Source organism: Cricetulus griseus, chromosome 5 (genome assembly GCF_003668045.3).
Source record: "Cricetulus griseus strain 17A/GY chromosome 5, alternate assembly CriGri-PICRH-1.0, whole genome shotgun sequence".
Lineage (NCBI taxonomy): Eukaryota > Metazoa > Chordata > Mammalia > Rodentia > Cricetidae > Cricetulus > Cricetulus griseus.
In genome coordinates, this window is record NC_048598.1 from 91,401,289 (window position 1) to 91,421,878 (window position 20,590).

At 38.5% G+C, this 20,590-nt stretch overlaps 1 protein-coding gene across 26 annotated transcripts in view; it reads right to left on the bottom strand.

Moving 5' to 3' along the window:
* Positions 1-6,982: 6,982 nt before the first annotated feature.
* The window catches only part of Nrxn1 (neurexin 1), a 1,056,958-nt gene continuing 1,043,350 nt past the window's right edge, over positions 6,983-20,590 (bottom strand). For all 26 annotated transcript variants that reach the window (XM_035445200.1, XM_035445199.1, XM_035445197.1 and 23 more), the window contains one exon: positions 6,983-7,290. In XM_035445200.1, the coding sequence (XP_035301091.1) occupies positions 6,983-7,290 (308 nt within the window). The remainder of the gene's footprint in view (positions 7,291-20,590) is intronic.

The window sequence follows — 20,590 nt, forward strand, 5'->3', positions numbered from 1 at the left end:
CTATAGAATTGTCTCCATTGGGAGAAATATTAATACACACCTTAAAATAATTTTAATCTTAGATCAATAACTTTGTGATAGTCACACTAACTGCCTAGGGCTGTGGAATATCAATTTTAAGATGTGCCACATTTGTTTATGCTGTGGAATATTTGTTTAATGATGCAAAGATGTGTTGCATTCTGTTATGTTGCATTTGTTTACCTCTGTTAAGTTGTATTACTTTGTCTGCCTAAAACACCTGATTGTTCTAATAAAGAGCTGAACGGTTGAAAGCTAGGCAAGAGAGAGAAATAGGTGGGGCTGGCAGGCAGAGAGAATAAACAGAAGGAGAAAAAGAGAAGGAGGAACAAGAAGAGGAGGAGGGAGGAATGCCTAGGGGCCAACCACCCAACCACACAGCCAGACACAAAATAAGAATGATGTTCCAAAATAGGGAAAGGCAAAAGCCCAAAGGTACATGGTTAATTTAAGAAAAGCTGGCTAGAAACAAGTCAAGCTAAGACCAGGCATTTATAAATTAGATTAAGCCATGTGCACGTTTTTTGGGGGAGCTGATGGTGGGTCCCCAAAGAGTAAAACAACCAACAACAGACTAGTGTGCTCTACATACTAAAAATGTAAACAATGAGGGTGGGAAGTAGTGGCAACTGCCTTTAACCCAGCACTCAGAAGGCAGAGAGGCAGGTGGATGAATTGGAAGCAAGTCTAGGTCTGCAAAGGGAGACCATCTAGTTGGCTAGTTCCAGGCCATCTAGAGCTGTTACACAGAGAAACATTGTCTCTAAGAGGGAAAAAAAGGTAAACAATGTATCTCTTTATATTTTAATCAAGCCCTGTATAAAACTAAAACATGTAAATTCTCTTTTTTTTTAACTTTCAAAAGTCTATAGGGTGTTGGATTCCTCACATTTGCAATTGACTAGAGCTTGTAGAAGTTCCTATAGCTAGTAATTATCAAACCTGGACTTTATGCCTAAACTTATTCTAATTTTTTTCTGTTTGTGAACAATTGCTGTTGAGGTTGTTTTATTTAACTGTAAAGAGCATTGTTGTAAATAGTAAACATCTAAACTCTCACAAACCAGAAGCGTTCAACCAGTCTGGTTTCTGCACCATAATAGTGATATTGTTTTTCAATATCCCATCCTTTCCAAGGGTCTTTGCATAATGGTGAGCAAACTTTGCTTGGTGGAGAAACCCCTTACCATTTCTTTCCTCAGTGAAATTCAGATGAGAGACATCAGAAGCCACCTGAGTGCTCATGTTCCTCACGCCAAATTGCTGTATTGTTCAGAGAGACAACATTCAACACAAAAGTATTTAACACAAGCACAGCAAGTACCCATGGAAGCTGATCTAGAACAACTCAGCCTTCTTAACGAAAGAACATGTATCAGAAAGAAATCCAAGATACCTTGTTTCTGTAAATCTTCAGAACAGTTGTTTTCTCCTTTATACTTAAATATAACCAGCCATTTGGTGATCTCTTAGGTGTTTTTCATAGTCTAGCTCCCATTTTCAAGTATCAGTGACCTTCAGGTATTAAACGACAGCTGTCTTACTTGGATAGGAGCTTGCTACATATTGGATATGTGTAGCCCATCTCCAATGTGCTAAATTAAGTGCTCCAAACCTTGGGAAAGTTGATCTCTAAATGAGTATGAATTTGTTCTTAAACTTGGATATGTATGGGTTGAGTGCATATACTAGTGTTCAGTAAATATGTGAAGACCTGACTTATAAGTAATAAAGCAAGATTAATTTCTACTGAGTTACATGACTGAATGTCTAGTTGTTGAGAATCCTTTCTGTGCACCACAGAATGGCACTATTAAAGCTAGCTCACGAAATCCTCTTGATGTTTCCATAAAACTCCCTGATCCATTCATCTTCAGCAAATATTTTATGACAGTTCGATTTATAACCAATGTCTGTTTCAGTGATTCTTATTTTTGGAGAGTTTCAGAGTCCTTTGAAAACTTGATAGACTCAAACAGTTTTCACCGGGGAAAATATTGACCTAAATCATATATGCACATAATTAGAACCATATCTTAATATGCACACGTGTATCTATGACCCTTGATGCCTATCATTGAATGCTAGGTTCCCAACAGGTCAAGAATCTGAGAATGCTTGGTTTGTGTGCTGGGTAGCTTTCACTGTCTCAATAAGCAATTATCTAGATTTGGCTGGTCTGTGGCATAGACTGTAGGGGACTGTTGTGATTGTTCATTGATGTAGGACAATGCAGCCCATTGTGGGCAATACTACTCCCTTGTAAGGAAATTCTGAACAGTGTTTGAGAAGAGAAAGCTAGCAAATCAAGAAACTGTGTGCATGTGTTTAATTCTCATTGCTACTGATTGTGGATTTATGTGACTAACTACTTGAATTTTTGCCTTGACTTTGCCTCAGTGGTGGGCTATAACATGGAATGGAAACTGGAATAAGTCTTTTCCCCTGTATATTGCTCTTTATCAAGCTATTTTATCACAGTGATTCAAATGAAAGGAGACCCATCTGTATACTGATTGTAGCATTTATACAGCCACACTCTTTAAAATGCCCTACATTTAAAAAAGAAATCCGAATTATATAGCCTTTAATTTAAACATTACAGAAATATGGTTGTTTCTCCTATACATGTCAAATCATGGATTAATATTAAAGGAATGACACATGGTTGTGTAACAATATATTAATAGCTGCTAGTGCCTGTAGCATTACTGTTGAAACTCGTTGCTATGAAAATGAAAAATGTTAATATTTCTGGGAAGTTTTGTTTAAAAAATATCCAAGGTCTGTAAACTGTAGGACTGACAGTTCGTGATGGATCACATGGTTGCTGTTATGATAAAGCTTGAGGGGGACCTTGGCGGATTCCATGGCAGGTGAGGGTGACCAAGGCAGGGACAAACATACCCGGCAGACAGAGCTTAGTGAGAAGTTTTATTAGAAAGGGAAGTGGGGAAAAGGAAAGAGAAAAGACATAAAGAGGCACAGAGACAGAGAGAGGACAGGAGAAGAGGGAGACAGGAAAAGTCCTGTCTGCCCCAGGGGAACAGCAGGAAACAGAGATCAAGAAAGAGCAGGAAAGAGAGGAGTCAGAAAAAGAGCATAAGTGGGTGGGTTTTAAAGGGGTTCTTTGAAACTGCCTGAAGACTACACAACCATGGAGCCCTGGACTGACGAGGGTACTGTGAGTGCATTCTGCCAGGTGACAGGGGCAAGCCAGCATAATACCTGAATCCTTATAGTTGCCACGAAAATACTTTGTTTTATGAAAAATAAACGTAAACCTTATTTAGAAATTGTATGTCTGTTCATCCATGTGTCAGGATTAGCTAAAGTTTTTTTCCCTTTTTCTGCTTGCTTATTTTTTAAATAACAATCTTAGCACTTGATTTTATGTTTCCTCAAAGCCCCACTTGCTATAAAATAATACTATAGTAGTCATCTTTGTGTGTACTTAGTTGTACCTGATACAGTAGTTCAGATAATCAGTACCACTTTATAACACTGATATGATTCTTAGTACAGATGAGAAGAGAGGAAATTAGGGAAATCAAAGCTAATGAGACGGACTCTCTAGTTAACTACAGGTGTAATTAATTTGAATTCCAGTGCAGTTTACACAGAGAGTGGATTTATGACATCAGTGTTTATGCATATTGTTCTCAGCTAGTTCTGTGTGTTTCTAGGTAAGCGACACTGAGAACCAGCATCTTGAATGTATGAAGACAGAGGGGCTTAATGTGCAATAAAACAAGGAAAGGGGCAAGCCATCTCCCTTTCCCTACTTGGCTGGGGATAAGGATTTCCTTTCAAATACAGTTTCCCACAGCTCAATGCAGTGGCAAAATGGTGTCGAGTGCAATTTTTAAAGTCAATAAACCACAGTTGTATTAAGAAATAGTTTATTAACAAAACAGTAAATTTCACTTGCTTAGCATTTCCAATAATGGATAAATTGGCCTTGCAACAGAAAGACAAAACAAAACAAACCCCTCAGATACCCAGTCACTCAAAGCACTAGAAGGGTATGGTTAAAGTGGCCTTTCTTTGACATCTTAGGGATGTACCACCTCACACATTATTGTAGTCATCGTTTTTTTTTGTTTGTTTTTTAAAAAGGCAACACATTATTACATGGATAAAAAAGAAGCATACTCAGTCAGAAAAGTTACAATCGAGAGATGTAATCAGTTTATGCCAGGTAGTGTGAAATCCTCTGTGAATTGCAAATGACACACAGACCCTGATATGTTTAGTATAAAGATAACTTGGATTTTATTCAAGTCTATTTCCTTCCAAAACTCATAATCCTATCCTTTCCTTCTGCATTGGGAGGGGGGACCTGCTAGATTTTGTGTAGGTCAATAAAATTACATATAGTTTCTATCAATGTGTGAAATTTTTAAATTATGGTGGGAGGAAACACTGAAATCAATGACAAACATTAAGTCTCCCAGATAGACCTTTTTAAAACACTACAATTCAAGTTATTTTTCCACCATCTTTCAAATCCTTTTAGATGAAACTAGTTCGCGTTAAATAGATACAATGGAAAAGCAAACTATATATATATATATATATATATATATATATATATATATATATGCTGTAGATTAGTGATTTTGTGTTCCTTTTATATTTCTCTGGCTTTCCCTGAGTAAGACTGAATGAGAGGGGGAGGGGTGAAAGACTTGTGATTTCTTTTAACCCAGCAAATTAAAAATATGTGAAGACATGAACAGAAGCAATGGGTATGAAATTTTCTCTTTATGCTGTCTATTTTCCACGCGATGAAAAGCCTTCAAGACTTCTTACACAATTACTTGGCAGCTGTGATTTGCTAGAATATATACATATTTCTAAGGTATGATTATGTCTGAAATCCAGGCCACTTTTTGGCATATTTTTCATCAACTAAGTATCACAAAAGTGTTTTGCATTTTTTTTGCCTTGCTGATTAAAGCTGATTATAATGGTATCCTCCTCCTTTATGAAACCTAGTATCATTCTTTTAGGAGATGTTTATGTCATGTGACCAATTTTTGCAGAAGCATCACCCTGCAACTTCAGAATTATCTTCTCACATTGATAATTTATTGCTATGAACATCATTGAAACAATATGCAAAACAAGTGTATAACCTATACTTTATTACTACACAATGTATGTTAAACTAAAACTATATTAATGATAATGATATAAAACCAGAAAAGTTAAAATGTAGTCAATAGTGAACAAATGTAGGATGATTTTAATGGGTAGTAATACAGAATCAAAAATCACTGAGAATACTTTTTTAGTTGAGAAAATGCTTACTTTCCATAAAGCTTGATCAGGCCTGTCATGATATATATATTTATGGGAAACTAAGTTTTCCATTGCAGCATCCAGAATTCACCAACGTTGCTTCCGTAACCTGCCTGTAGAGTGATGCACATTTATGTAGCACTGTATGGTGATATTCTATTTCATTTTTTAAAAAAAGTTTCCATTTTACTATGGACTAAGAATTGAGGTTTCCTAGAATCAGGATCTCAATGAAGCAAATCACTCATTTGTCATAATACCTTGGCACAACTGTCTTCCTTTGCACTTTTCAATTTGTATTTGTGTGTTTGGTGCTCCATCATATCTGATGGCTGCCTGAATGTGTGTGTGTGTGTGTGTGTGTGTGTGTGTGTGTGTGTAAATTGTGAATGTTCAACATATATAGAAATACGGGTATTTGGGGGACAAAAAGGATTATATGATACTTAGGTATATATTTCACCTTCTAATTCACACCTTTCGTACAAATACTAAAACTTAATAATGCAACAGAATGAAGGCTATACATGTACGAAAAGAAGTAGCTGAGCCTCTTTATATACATTCATACATATCTTTCTTAGAATAAACACTACACTGTAATTTTTGTTTAAAAAAGTAAGTAATTGTGGCAATTTATGATGGTGGCAAAAAAATCTGTCTGAAATAATTGTTGCTCTGATGTCATAAAACTCCCTATTCTTAGCAACACTTATAACATTGAATTTACCAAAAATGGCTGAAGAGCAGAGATATAGTTTGCATTTTCTATACAACAGGCTATAAAACGTCACTTATCACAGTCCAGAAAGCACACAGAGATGGGTTTTATATAAACATATGTAGTAACATAGTAAGCGTGCATGAAAATTTCCCAGTGATTGCATCTATGCCCTCTCATTTTTTTTATTTGAAATTTTAGTGTGAAAATGTGCCTTATATTTCCCATTTTTTTTAAATAAGGCCGCCATACTTTTATTTTATTATTCTCTCACAAACAGAAAGGGGCTTTTTAAAATGCGTTCCTACATGAGTCTTCAAAAAAGCCAGCACTTTGTCTCAAATGCAAGTTCCAACCCCTGCTGCTCCAGTTGCACCAGCTGGCCAACTCCTCATCATCTGCAGATGGTCCCACAAACGGAAGTTCTCCTCTGGCACTCCAACCCACTGGCTTCTCACAAAAGCGCTAGCACTTTGGCTGAATCCAGGATCATAGGTAGCTTCTTTGTGTGTGTTGTGTTTTGTGTTGGTTTTGTGTTGTGCCTTGATGTAATACTCCTTTGCTTTATGACTGCGAGCGGTCCTCACCGTCTTTTAGAATGTTCCAGCAACATAAAGACAGGCAGAGTAAATGAAAACACTGCGGATGTTAGGGAATTTATTGGCCCCTGTTTTATTTTTATTTATTTTATTTTATTTTTGTTTTAGAATTTTTTTCCTTTCTTCTCTCCTTCATTTTTTTTTTGTTTTTTTGAGAAACAAGAGCATGAGATACTTGTTTGCTTGTTTGTTTTTAAAAAGAGTTTTCCCTCCTGATTGCATTCCCTGTCTTCTTTTGTATGTGCTTCATAAAAAGGAAAGTAAATAAGTTTATATTATGTCTCAGATAAAATGAAGACTATTTCTATACAAGTGTCTTTTTCGAATCTTGGGATCAGACATAATACTCTTTATCCTTGTTTTTCTTGTTTTTGTTGGCGCTTTTGGCGCTGCTGGGCTGTTTCTCCTTGACTACAGCCCCATTGGACTGTGCTGAGTTACTGATGTAGTTTCGACTCTCGTCCACGTGGTATGACCCTTCATCCCGGTTTCTGTACTTGTACATGGCGTAGAGGAGGATGAGGATGCACAGAGCGGCAGCGGCGACAATCCCCACCACCATGCCAGTGGTACTGCTAGACTCCCGGATCACCTCTGCAGAGCCTGGATATGGTTCGCGGCCGCCCACTCGGGTGGGGTTGGCTGTAGGAAACAGGATAAGAACAGAGTGATTATTGAGTTTCCTGGATGCCACCAAACATGTTAATTTAAGTCCTCGCTATTTGGGGGGAAAGTGTTACGTCACCAAATAATGCCTTCTCCAGCTAAAGGCCACTATAATCTAGGGACTCAACCTGAGTGCAAAGGGAGATGGTTATTTCTATTTATCTTTCTGTTCTTCTGGCAGATGAATTTTTGCTAATGCCGCAGCTCCAGTGAGATCTATTGGACCACCTTCACATCAGGCGAGATACCATAAACCCAACATGTCAGACAGAATCAGGCCAGCTTCCCCCTGTCATGTTAAAGGAAATGATCCTGAAAATAAAATAGATGGGGCTTTTGAATACTTAGCGCTAACTGTAGACTGATCAGGACAACTAGACAGGAATGTCTTTAGAATTCATCCCACCTTGGGATGTACACGGTACCAAACAATAAAATAATGCAGACATTTTGAATAGTTCAACTGTATGTTTCTTAAAATTTATTTTTAGTTATGTGTGTGTTTATCTCTTTGAGTGCTGGTGACCAAAGAGGCCAGGAGTATTGGATCCCATGGAGCTGGAGTTTTAAGGAGCTGTGTGAACCACCTGGCCAGAGTGCTAGGAACCAAATTAAGATTCTTTACTCAAAACGGTACCAGCTCTTAAGCATGAAGCCATCTTTCAAGCCCTCATTACCTGCATTAGAAAGTAAAGTTTTAGTTACATGATTGTAAATGCAAACACAACTCTTTTGTGTTGGAAACTTGTTGGTATAGTAAGTATACGTTTACAGATACATTGGTACTTGGGCTAGTGACCTTCTAGCTGAACCTTATTCGTGTATGGTGGTACATGCCTATAATAAATACTGGAAATTAGGAACCTGGGAGAACAATGCAGGAATGTACTCTTTCTCCATTTTCAATACCTTCTAGGTTGGTTTTGAGACAAAGTTCAGATTGTAATAAATGATAATAAAAGATGCAATAATAGAACACTTTCCTGGTGTGACAGCTACAAAACCCTCACCCAAACTTCCCTAAGTTGAGGCAAATCCTTCCTTAGGCACAAGAATAGAGTATAGAATGTCTAGTATCTCTCCAGGTCAAGGTAGACATTGAGGTTGCCTACAGAGCACAAACAAAATGCCTGGGATGTACAGTAGGTAAGATTATGAGAACAATGGCAGTTTTCTGCTTTCTACCTTCAAAGATCGGAAACTATGGTTAAAAAATAGAAAAAGAAAAAGGCTTCTCTGTCCTTGACCCTGAACCATTTTCTCTATAGTTTTTTTTACCATCTGTTTTCTTCCTTTGAATCTCCATTATTGACCTCGTCCTACAGGGAAAAAATAGACCACTTTTCTGTTGTAGTGGATTAAGAATGTCATAACTTCCAGATGTATGCACACTGCTTTTAAGCCATTTCAAGATTCCATAGATAAATCGAATGTATTTACATACATACATATTGGACTGTGCATGTTTCTACAAAGGTACCTGTTAATTGCTCGGAAACATTTACCAGTGCACATAGCCCTATACTGCTTTGAAAACCTACTTTAAAGGTGGGCAAGGTTTCTTAGCAGATAAAGACATATGCAGCCAGGTCTGGCAACCCAAGTTCAATCCTCAGACCACACATGATAGAACGAGAGAACTCACTCCTGCAAGTTGTCCTCTGAACACCATAAACTCACTGTCACATGCCTGAACTTACACTTACACCCCATCACACACACACACACACACACACACACACACACACACACACACACACACACACACACGTAAAATATAACAAAACATTTTAAAAAGAGAAATCCCACTTTGAAACATCACTAAGTTTTCTTTTGCATAAATACACATTTTTGGCTGTCAGTTTCTTTTCCTTCATCAAATGAACCCTCATCGGCATAGTTGCTTACAGAGCCTTGGTTCTCAGTCTCAGAGCAGTAAGAACTACATTATGCGTCTACAGTATGGAGCAGGCGAAACCCTTCTGTGCCGATTATGTCCCAGCTTGTTTTACAAAAGCACTTGTAATGCTGTCTAAAAAGCTTTGGTGTTGTTTCTGTGGCCAAGGTCGAGAGGAACAAAGACTATAATCCACAGTGTTTGATTACAGGAAATTAATTTCTCCTCAAAAGCCTGCTGCAGTAGCTCTGTCAGTGTCAGGCAAACCAAAGGCAGCACTTTCTCTTTAAATACAGTCATCTTTGCCAAAGTGTGCCAATTAGCACAGCTGCTAACTTTCCCTAAATGACAACTTTCTGTGTGTGCCTTTGGCATAACGTTCTTTTATCAGGGTGTCTCGAGAGCTGAAAAGGCAATTGTATTTAAATGTTACCTAAATCATTTTTCCCATGCACCTGATGATGGAATGCTGAAACACATTTTCACAATAACCTCACTTTTTTTTTTCAGAAAGAAATGAAGGGATAATGTGCTAGAATCCTAATCATTTAGTTTATGATATTACAACTGGGGGGCTCTAATGTAATTCAAGGTTTAAATTCACTATGGTAATAATGAAGGCATGTGTATATGCACAATTAGGAACTGGTGTTAGACATTTTAATACTAGAATATTAACCTCACTTTTTCTTGAGTAGACCTGATATAGTTTTTTAAACAACCGTGCACATAGAGATCACAACAGATATGTGCTCACTCTAGAAGATCACAAAGACAAAAGCAAACTCTGAATTTTGCTCTATAAATGTTTGATAAGCATCTCCTATTTAAGAAATGTATTTTCTTATTCTGAAACAGCAGCCAAAATGCTCAAGTCACATGAGAGCTAAAAATACCTCTGCCAAACCCACTGTAAGAGATTCTAAATATCTTATTTTTAAAATAACATATAAGGGCTGGAGAGATGGCTCAGCCGTTAAAGGCTAGGCTCACAACCAAAAAATAACATACAAAACACTCTCCAGAAAACTAAAATCAAAACCCAATGAAAAAACATCTTATCATCCCCCTCATATTAACATTTAACAGCCACTAATATAGGTGTTGTTATAAATCTGCTTAGATTGTACAGTTGTTTCTATATCTACTTCATTAAACAATAATTCAATTTATGTTTCTAATCTGAAGACTAAACAGTATTTCCCTTAACTTTTGTTATAAGGTCAAAGGTGTTTACATGTTAATGAGACATCTCTCCTAGTAAGATGTACAAGTACAGGTTTACATAACTTTAAATACATATATGAACTAAAATTGTGGTCACTAATGCTTTTTTGCTGCTCATGGAAAAAAATCTGAGTACATTTCATATTAATTTGAATGTAAAAAATGTATAAGTGATACTAAGGTTGGATGTCCTCTAATATAATGTATTCCAAAAATACATAACGTAGAAGGGCATATTTTAACTACTTATGACAGACAATAGAAGAGAAGGATTTTAATCAGAGAAATGAATAATTAATCCAAAAATTTCATGGCTTGGAGAATTTTGCATTTTTTGCATTTTAAGATTTCCAATAATTATAACAGTAGCAACGCACTTGTTCTGAGCCACTGTGAAAGCTGAATGAATGAACTGAAATTCACTTACATTCATTCTCCCTTTCTTTGTCATAGAAGGTGATGGAAATATCTTTTTAACAAACAAATGAAAGAGAATAAAAGAGGAAGAATCACATGCAAATGAGCTAAAGTCTGACTCTGATGGGAACACAAATGCAGACTGTTGGAGCCAGTTCCTCACAGTGGGCCTCAGAGCACAGAAGGTCTGTGTCATTGGTAAACTCCACGGGGCTCATGGTGGTCTCTAAAGGAGCCAAGAAATAGAAGCAATGAGCTATGATTGGAAGTGGGATGATTTTAAACTTCAGTGATCGTATATATATTGCACTTCAAGTCTAGGTGACTAGCAAAGGGGAAAAAATGAGTGGGTGAATCTCCTATATATCTAAGTAACTTATCTTGACTCATTAAATTAAAAAAATCATGAACTACATGTATGTAAGAAAACACAATGCCAGTACCTTATTATATTCCCCAAATTTCTCCATGCACTTGCCACTTCCTCTATTTCTTGGAAAAAACATGTAGAATCGTGTCATTACCTCACAAAGCCAGCAAGAATTGAGTGTAAAATGGTACATCTCCACATGAGGAGATAGGGTATGCCCATTTTGATAGTCACACAAAGGTGTTGGACTTTGGTTGTCAGTTTACTCTAAATGATCCTGAGGCTACTGATGGCACTGACAAGAACAGAAATCCTTTCACCGGGGTCAGGACCTCACGGTCGTTCTTGTCTTTCATTCTCACTTCTCATACTTAGTCACAGCTGTGAAGAGAGACTCCCGTACTGACTGTCATCTTAAAGGACAACGGAAAGGTGGTTTGTAATTCTGTTGTCTTCCCTTCCCTTTCCCTCTCTTTTACTTCCTTCTTGCTTTCTTCTCTCTCTTCTCACTCTCCTCCTGTCCCTCCTCCCCTCTCTCTAGTGCCCCCCATTAAGCCAATATCTAGAAATTTTGACATGTCTTGTTTTGGTCCAGCAGACTGATGGAGATTCTTTTATGGTAGATCTATGAACCTTCTCATGTCTTTGGTAATCGGATTAATATTGTGGCAACTTAGATGAGCATTATACTTTCCAATGTTAGGAGGGCTAATGTATTTCTTTATCACACTGTCAGCCAAATCTTGTCAGAGGATCAGTCACTGTAGCAAAAGAAAACCCAAAGAGCTTATTCCGGTGTTTTGTTATATCAAAAGAATATAGGTATTTGCCACTCTGCGCAAAAACATTTTAGGTCAGTTCTTTTTTTAATTGTAATTTATCTTTGTGTCTTCTGTCCCTTTTGTTTCCAGCTCCTGACTAGTTCTTGGAGATGGTTCTTGTGAAAGCATGCATGGTGAGTTCTTCCCCATTGGGGAAATGAAACTGTTGAAACCAGCACAGTTCAGAGCTCTGCCTCTTTGGGTTCTTGTATTATTAAGCAAGATGCTAAGCAAAGGCAGAACTGGTTATCAAACAATCAAGTTCAAAGCACAGTGTAAAATATTCTTTATTGTCTAAAATGTTTAAATATGAGTCCTTTACCAGAATGCTCTTTGTGTTTTATATTCACAGTTTAAAATTTCACTTTCTAAATATATTTACAGGTAAAATTATATGTTTTATCAAGCAAATGACATTGATTCATCTTCACAAAAACATTCTATTCTGGCAGGGTGGTTTACACCTTGAGTCACTGCATGCTCTATGGAGGCAGAGGGTCTCTGTGAATTCATGGCCAGCTTGATCTACATTGCAAGTTCCAGACCAGCAAGAGCTATATAGGGAAAACAAACAAATAAAAAAAAATAGAACAAAAACACCTCAAAGCATTCTTCTGTAGATGGAAACAGAACATAACATGAGGGACTCATTAAGGCACAGAGCTTCATATCAGTGACTGGGTATTCAACTTGCATGTCTATGCTTACTTACATTTTAGACTATGAGAGTCGAGAGCATAAAATTCACAATTGTTTTGCAAGATTATTCTGTATTAAAGTATATATTTTAAAAGACAAAGTTTTGAAAGTAAATGAGTTTTCTAAAATTGGTAGGTTACAATGGGAAATATTTGGCATCTTTGTTACTCTTTCTGAGATTAGAAACACAGCAATCAAAATCTCTCTCTCTTTCTCCCTCTCTCCCTCTCTCCCTCTCTCTCTCCCTCCCTCCCTCTCTCTCTCCCTCCCTCCCTCCCTCCCTCCCTCATCTTCTTCCTCCTCCTCCCCCACCTCCTCTTTCTCTTCTTTGTTTTTGAGGCAGTCTCAAGTTTCCCAAGCTTGCTTCAACCTATATACTTGTAGCCAAAGTTAACAATTGAATTTCTGGTCTTCCTGTGTTCACATCTTACAGGCTGGGATAATACATTTGCATATTGCCTTTGACCTGTGAGAGGCTAGAGACTGAATCTGTCATTTCCTACATGCCAAGCAAGCACTCAACCAAATGAGTCACATTTTAACACCTAAATATTGTCAGTGAAAAATAAAATGGTGGTGGTCAGCTCAGAGGTTAGGAGAGCATATACTGCTCTTATGGAAGACCCGGGTTCACCCATGTCGGGTGTGCTACAATGACTTGTAACTACAGCCTCTGGGGACTTAACACCCTCTTCTGATCTCCATGGCTGTTTCACTCACTTGCATGTACTACATACAATTAAAACCAAATATAAATAAAAATAAAAATGGAAAAGAAGTTTCTTCAATGAGAGGTAAAACCTGTACGAATTTATAGTTATGAGATCAGTATTTAGAAGGCAATTGGATACCTCTCCACCGTATATGTGTATGATATTCTCAAAGAATAAATAAAGACAAAACAAAACTAGCAGGCCAAAAGGTTCAATGGTAGTGTATAAGTTGTTCATTCATGAAGCCTTAGGTTCGTCCACAACATCAGCAGAATTAATAAAATAAAATAAATAAAATAAATGACCTTTATTTATGCTTTAAATAATTTAAATCTAGATGAGAAATGCTATTTGAAGTCTCGATACATAAAAGCTAGACTGAGGGTTTATTTGGTCGTGGACAGGGACACTTTATATTTCCAATAATAAGTTTGCCAACGCAGTGGCATGCCATCACGTGCTCTCTTTATCACCCGAATTGCTGTTTTTATGAAACCATTTTGTACACTTGAATGAGCAATTCCTCCACTGTAATCTTATTACATTTATGTTGTTACCAAGATTCTCTTTCGGGGCAAGATTGTAGTTTCCAGGCAGTTTTCCAGACTGGTTTTATTTCCTTAATATACAGTACTAACGTATATCTTCGTCATCAAGCATGACCCTGTCACATCAAAGATGAAGCATGGGCAGCTCTATACACTGATGACCATGAAAATTCAGCATTTGAGCTTTAAGGAAGACGACTGTAAGAAATTGCTAGTCTTAAGAAATAATAATAAATAGTAAAACATACCAATGATAAAAAAATAGAATGTGAGCTATATATTTTATAAGTAGAAGGACATATATAGGATCATAAAGCCCCAGACTGTTCTATATATATCATGTTGCTAACTAGAACTATTGGGTAAATATCTTATCTTGTGATGATTTTTAAAAAACTGTTGGCAGGATGTATAGATTAGATTTTTTTTTGCAAAGTATCTTTTAGTACTCTTTGTTTTATCATAGATCTAACTTAAAGTAATTACATTCAGATTTCTATCTCTGCCCCATCTAGAAAAAACACTTCCCTAAAATAATCTTGCTGGAAAGGATCTCCATGCCGTGTCTTATATATGGATGTTATTATAATTTGAGGCAAGCCTTGAAAATGGTTTCAGATTTATGGGGAAGATTTGACTTTTCCCACACCCAGTTTCATTAACACTGTGAAAAGAAAATTGGAACTGTAGGCTCCTGGGGTGCTTGCCAACTGAGATTAGTACAATTATTTTTTTCTCTCCTATGTCTAACAACAACAAAAAAGGGCTATTATTTTTCCTCATTTTGTCCTTTGTTGTAACATAGGCCCAAATAAGCCATTATGATGTGATCCCTCTGAAGAAGGTATGCTTACACACCACATTTGCAGGACAAAGGCACTGTGATGTCCACGGCATGTTTGGATTTGAACCTAGGCTGGGGTTTTGTGAGAAATGACACCTTTTCTTCATTTCAAAGCCCTCTTGTTTGTCTGTCTGACAGCTTCTGCTGTGCATCACCTCTTCTGCAAGTAGCTATGGAAAGGTAAACAGGAGAATGGGCTTCCTCAGTAAGTTGTAGGTTCAGTAAGAATGAGGAACCAATGTATGCTGCAAGCTGATTGGCTATGGAATATCTGGTATTTTTCTTCTTCCTCTGCTCCTTCCTAAACCATCAAAGGCTGTGTTTAAGGGAAGGTTTAGCGACTACCACTCTGAGATCAAGAGGATTATTATCATCTCTTGAAATCCAGGTTTTATACGAATAAGGATGCCAGGAACAGGACTCATTGTGTGCCTGTAGATCGTCACCTCTAAGGTAGGGTGCTGCCTCATTTGGCTTCTCATGAGAAAAGAAGGCCATTGAGAGACTATATCCTTTATGACTTGCCTCGAACCTAAGTTAGAATATACACAGGAACACACGTTTTCCCTCTTATCTAGGGGAAGATATAGTATCAAGGCTTTTACAGACTGTTCTACCTGTAAACTATATGTCCATATCTTCGCCATCTGCAGCACTTACAGAATTTTTGTGTGGTAATTTAATCCATTTAGTTGTATAAAAACCCTTGAAAGCTTCATGGTGTGTGCTAAAGTACTAGTGAACCTAGTTTCTCGTCCTTCATGGTTCACTCACAGCTACCTACTCAAACTCGCCATTTATTTACTTACCGAGACGGGTAAAACCATAGCATTACTTCTAGCCCCAAGTTCCCACATGTAAAAGAAAGTTCTACCTCCCTATTGCTCATAGGCTCATTTTTCATTTTTTCCTTACTGCATAAATAGCACTTGCTCATCTTTGATAACGTTTTCTCTAAGAATTTCCCCTCTTGCTCCAAGGCACAAATATATGTATACACACGCGTGCACACGCACACACACACACACACACACACACACACACACACACACACACACACCAAAAATTTTAAGTCATATATGACATAAAATCTGGGACAGTTATTGTAGAAGAAAACCCTAGCTGCCATGCAGGAGTGGGACAGAGGTTTCTGAGTCAGGAGAAAGGGTAGTGTATTCCTTTAATCTCAGCACTTGGATAGCCCTGTGGGCAGTGCCAGCCTGAGCTGTATAGCAAGTGCCAGAGCAGGAATAGTGAGACTCTGTCTCAAAAAGGAAGAAAAAAAAATAAGCCAGTAAACAGAAAACAAAACAGCTAGAGAAGTCTACTAATAATCAACATTAGGGCTACAGAGACGGAGATGGGTCAGTGGCTAAGAAGACAGGAGCATGAGCTGCTCTTGTAGCTCACAACCACCCCTTACTCAGCCCCAGGGGATTCTACATCTCTCCTGGCATCTGTAGGTACCTGCATGCTTGTTCTCATACCTGGGCCTGCCACACACGAATACACATAATTAAATATTCGATTTTGAAGCAGCAGCAACACAGATGGAATAATCTGCAGGGATGAAAGGGTTTGCTTTTTAGAAAATGAATTGACCTAGAGAGGCTGTGGAACAGTGAGTTTAGGAAACCCAGAAGCTATTTGAAAACAGACATAAAGCTTATTGTATACATGGCAGACAGTGGAATGAGCCATGAGTGAAAAGATCAGCATGTTGCCCTTACATAAACTGACAAAACCAATAACAAGGTAAAAGTACAAGTGAAAGAGAGGTGAGGAAATATCTTCAGACCCGATGACAATGCAAGAGTAAACAGTTCTAAAATACAAAGGCACACGCACCGATTGATGAAAAACAAACCAGCCATCAGATGAACAGCGAGAATACACAAAGGAAAGGAGACAAAAAGAGCTCAGGGCTGCTAACAATGACTTTTCCAACTTCTATAAGATGTAATCCAGAGACGCTTATGGAATTTAAAGCAAGTAAATAATCTCAATCATGTAACGCTCAGTATAGTGCAGACACTATAGTGTGATGAGATTTTACATTTCTGTTAGATTCTGTTTCACTTCAGATTAGATTGTATGTTCTTCAATGATAGTTTCCTGTAACTCTATTTCCTAGCAATTTCTCTACCTTCCAGCTTCTAATGATGATTGAGCACACCTGCTGAGAAGGATGTATGTATCCTAATGGATTATGGGAAGAGATTGATGTGAGTTGGTCAACGTTTAAGAGTGAATATTACCATTATGCAATATGATTCATTCCAAAATACTGAGGGAAATTGTTAATCAAGTGGACAAAGCATTGGTGCTAATATTGCAGATTCCCATATCCTTCTGAGAAAATCTCACTACGAATGTGTGCGTGTAAGTATGTGTGCATACATGCATGAGACCAGGCTTACACTGAGCTGGAATTCACTACATAGCTCAGACTGCCCTTGAAGTCATGGTCCTTTTGTCTCAACAACTTGAGTGCTGGGATTACAAGGATTGAATGCTTTTGAATAAGATTTATGTTTAGGGCTTGCAAGATGGCCCATAGGATACAGTGCTGACTTGTGTAGGCCTGATTACCAGTGTTTAATCACTGGAAGCCATGGTCCCATGTAAAGGGAAGGAAAGAACCAAGTCCACAAGGCTGTCCTTTGACTTCCAAATGTGTGCTGGGGCATGCACATGACTACACATACATTATACGCACACATGCTCAATAATAGTAAGTGAAGCTTTTTAGAAAGGTATATTTCTACCTCTATACATCTACAACCTCCACACTTCCCATACTACCTAACAAGAAAGAGGAAAATTGGAAAAATTGGGATCAATGTGCCTTAATGCGAATATCACACTGCTTTTTCTATAATCCCTGATAAGGCATTGCTTAATCTTAGTGCCTGGAGTCACTGGGTTATTCAAAGTTAGCCAAATTAGCAGTGTTTATTTCATCATCTGGGTTCCTCATTTACTGTTACAGCAGGGGACAGTAATCCAGATGGCTATGAATAAATAGTTGATAGCTAACTGTGAGTCCTGTTGATCAGCAGAGCTGTTGTGAAAGCTTTTTTTTTTTTTTAATTTAGTTAATTTTACTTTACATGCATTGGTATTTTGTGTGCATGTATGTCTGTTTGAGGGGGTTAGATCTTGAAGTTACAGTCAGTTGTGAGCTGCCATGTCGATGCTGGGAATTGAATCTGGGTCCTCTGGAAGAAGAGTCCAGTGCTCTTAACCCCTGAGCCATCTCTCCAGCCCCCAGTTGTAGAAGTTTTACGAGTCCTTCCCAGTCTTCTTGATGCTGGGATGAGGGTGCTAAAGCAGGCTCTCATCTGACTGAACTCCCTCAACTGTCTGGCAGAGGAAAAGCCACAGAAACAGCAGTGGGAGCACACCAGTTTCCAAGCCAAGTAGCCTGGATTGTTTAAATATGATTTCCATCAAAGTGGGTTACATTTCAGAAGGACAAAGTAAGAGGGCCTACGTGTTAAGTTGTAAATGATGCTCTTTCTTACCAAGTTCTTTGCTTCTTCATAGAGAAGTAGTTTCCTACAACACCCAGAAAGCCATGGACCTAGAAAGCATCATCTGTCTCACACAACACCAAGGGATCATCCCAAGGCCTGGAGTAAGGGATATATTCAGAACCTGGTTATAGGTAGAGGGCACCATGATTCCAGCTAGAGCACGAGGCACTTTGTATGAGACCATGGATGTGTGGGTATTGTGACATTTCTCTCAGCTCCCTGACAGAAGCTAACAGCTGACTTTTTTGGGGGGAGTAGGGGTTTGAGACACAGTTTCTCTGTGGCTTTGGAGACTGTCCTGGAACTAATTCCTGTAGACCAGGCTGGTCTCGAAGTCACAGAGATCCTCCTGCGTCTGCCTACTGAGTGCCACTGACTTTTTCTTTTTCATGATTTTTTTGTTTTGTTTTGTTTTTCGAGATAGGATTTGTGTAACAGCCCAGCTACCCTAGAACTCGCTCTGTAGACCGGGCTGGCCTCGAACTCAGAGATGTGCCTGCCTCTGCCTCCAAAGTGCTGGAATTAAAGGAGTATGCCACCACCACCCTACCCATTTTACATGATTTTTATAAGTAAAGGCGGACCTTTGGAAATCTCCATGGACTGTTTCGCAAAACCTCAGATGTACTTTATGTAAATATGCAGTATTAGCAAAAGCCTCTTAACTTCCTTCCAAATAGTATCCCTGGTAGATATTTCTGATACAACGTAATCATTAACTGGCATTCAGTGCAGCGCCAATCATGCTTGATTCACTGTAAAAACAGAGTTTATTTTCCTATTTTTACTAAGCAAACAACGATTGCCTCTCGTAGTTGTGGCTAACGAGGCTCTCTGCTGTGTTCTATGTACGCATTATCGGATTTATTCCCCACGTGCCCTAGCTCTGAGGCTATGGGTGTTAAAGGGAATGAAACAGCCTCAAAGAGCTTAGGTAATTTAGGCTCCCTAAGCCTAAAGTCTGCCACTATTACACTTTCTTCAGTTTAATGCATCTACACTCATGATTGCCAAGTAATCTGTTGGCATTTTCTACTTGAGCGTTGTATTACACGTAACAGCATCGAACAGTAGGCACCTGCCCTAAGCAGCTGTATGTTTCTGTCTCCCCTGGTCATGGTCCTCTTCATCTCTTGTGTTCTCCCAGTCTTCCTGTCACCCTGTCCTTTGTTGCTGCCATTCTGCTTGCCCACCAAATTGTCCATATACACTGCAGAGTGAGCAAGGTAATACTGGGTTAAGCACTAATTTCTAATCCAGAATCTTTACCTAACTTGTTAAAGCAGTGGTGGGCAACTCATTACCCTTGCCCAACACCTCTTTCTCAGAACATAATGGTGACGCTTGAATTGTATGTCACCAAGTGTCACCTTGAAGTTCAGAGCAGGCAGGATAACAGTTGATCAAACTGCTGTGAAATGATCAAAGGTCTTGATAAAAACATGATGACCTAATTATTTTCTCCACATTTCCTTACAAAAGTAACTGATTCAGCAGCTTTCCCGACAGTTAGACACTCTGTAGTAGAGGCCACCCTCCATGGTTCAGTTGTCTGAAGCAGGCATGACCAGGGGCATTGTCTCTGAGAGGACAGTTGTGTCTGAGCACTTCCCTTTTGTGAACAGAAGCTTTGTGAAGTCAGGTGGCAAACAAAACAAAACAAAAAAACGGCCTCTATATCATGGCCATGTTGTTTTAAACCATTAACAGTGGCACTGCATATGAATTGTGTTTCTATTTATCTGAGAAACCTTTGTTTAATGCAATAGTGTTCTCTGGATGCTGTTGTTGGAGTGAATTACATTTCTCCACCTTTCAAGTTTTTATTGTGATAGCTTATGATTTTAGGTATCATGAAAGCAATCATCTAAGACTGCCTAAGCTGAGGTGGTTTATTCCCTTAAAAACCCTTTCCATTAGGTTTTAGAGTTTCTTTTAGAAACTTCTTCTTCTTTCCTCGCCTGCTCTGAAATGATGTGGTCTGGGTGAAATCCAGGGAGGAGCTGCTGCTGCAAGTGCATTCTGAGTCTGAGGTATTCCACTCCCTCCCTGGGGGGTCTAAAGAACATCCTTCGAAGCTCCAGGCTTTCTGGGTGGGTAGTGGGGTAGAGTGCAGGCCTCCGGATCTAGAACTAGGTGTATTTCCTTTGGGGGGTGGGGCATCTTTATATAGTCCGGTCATGGAGCTTCTGTTGGCTCCA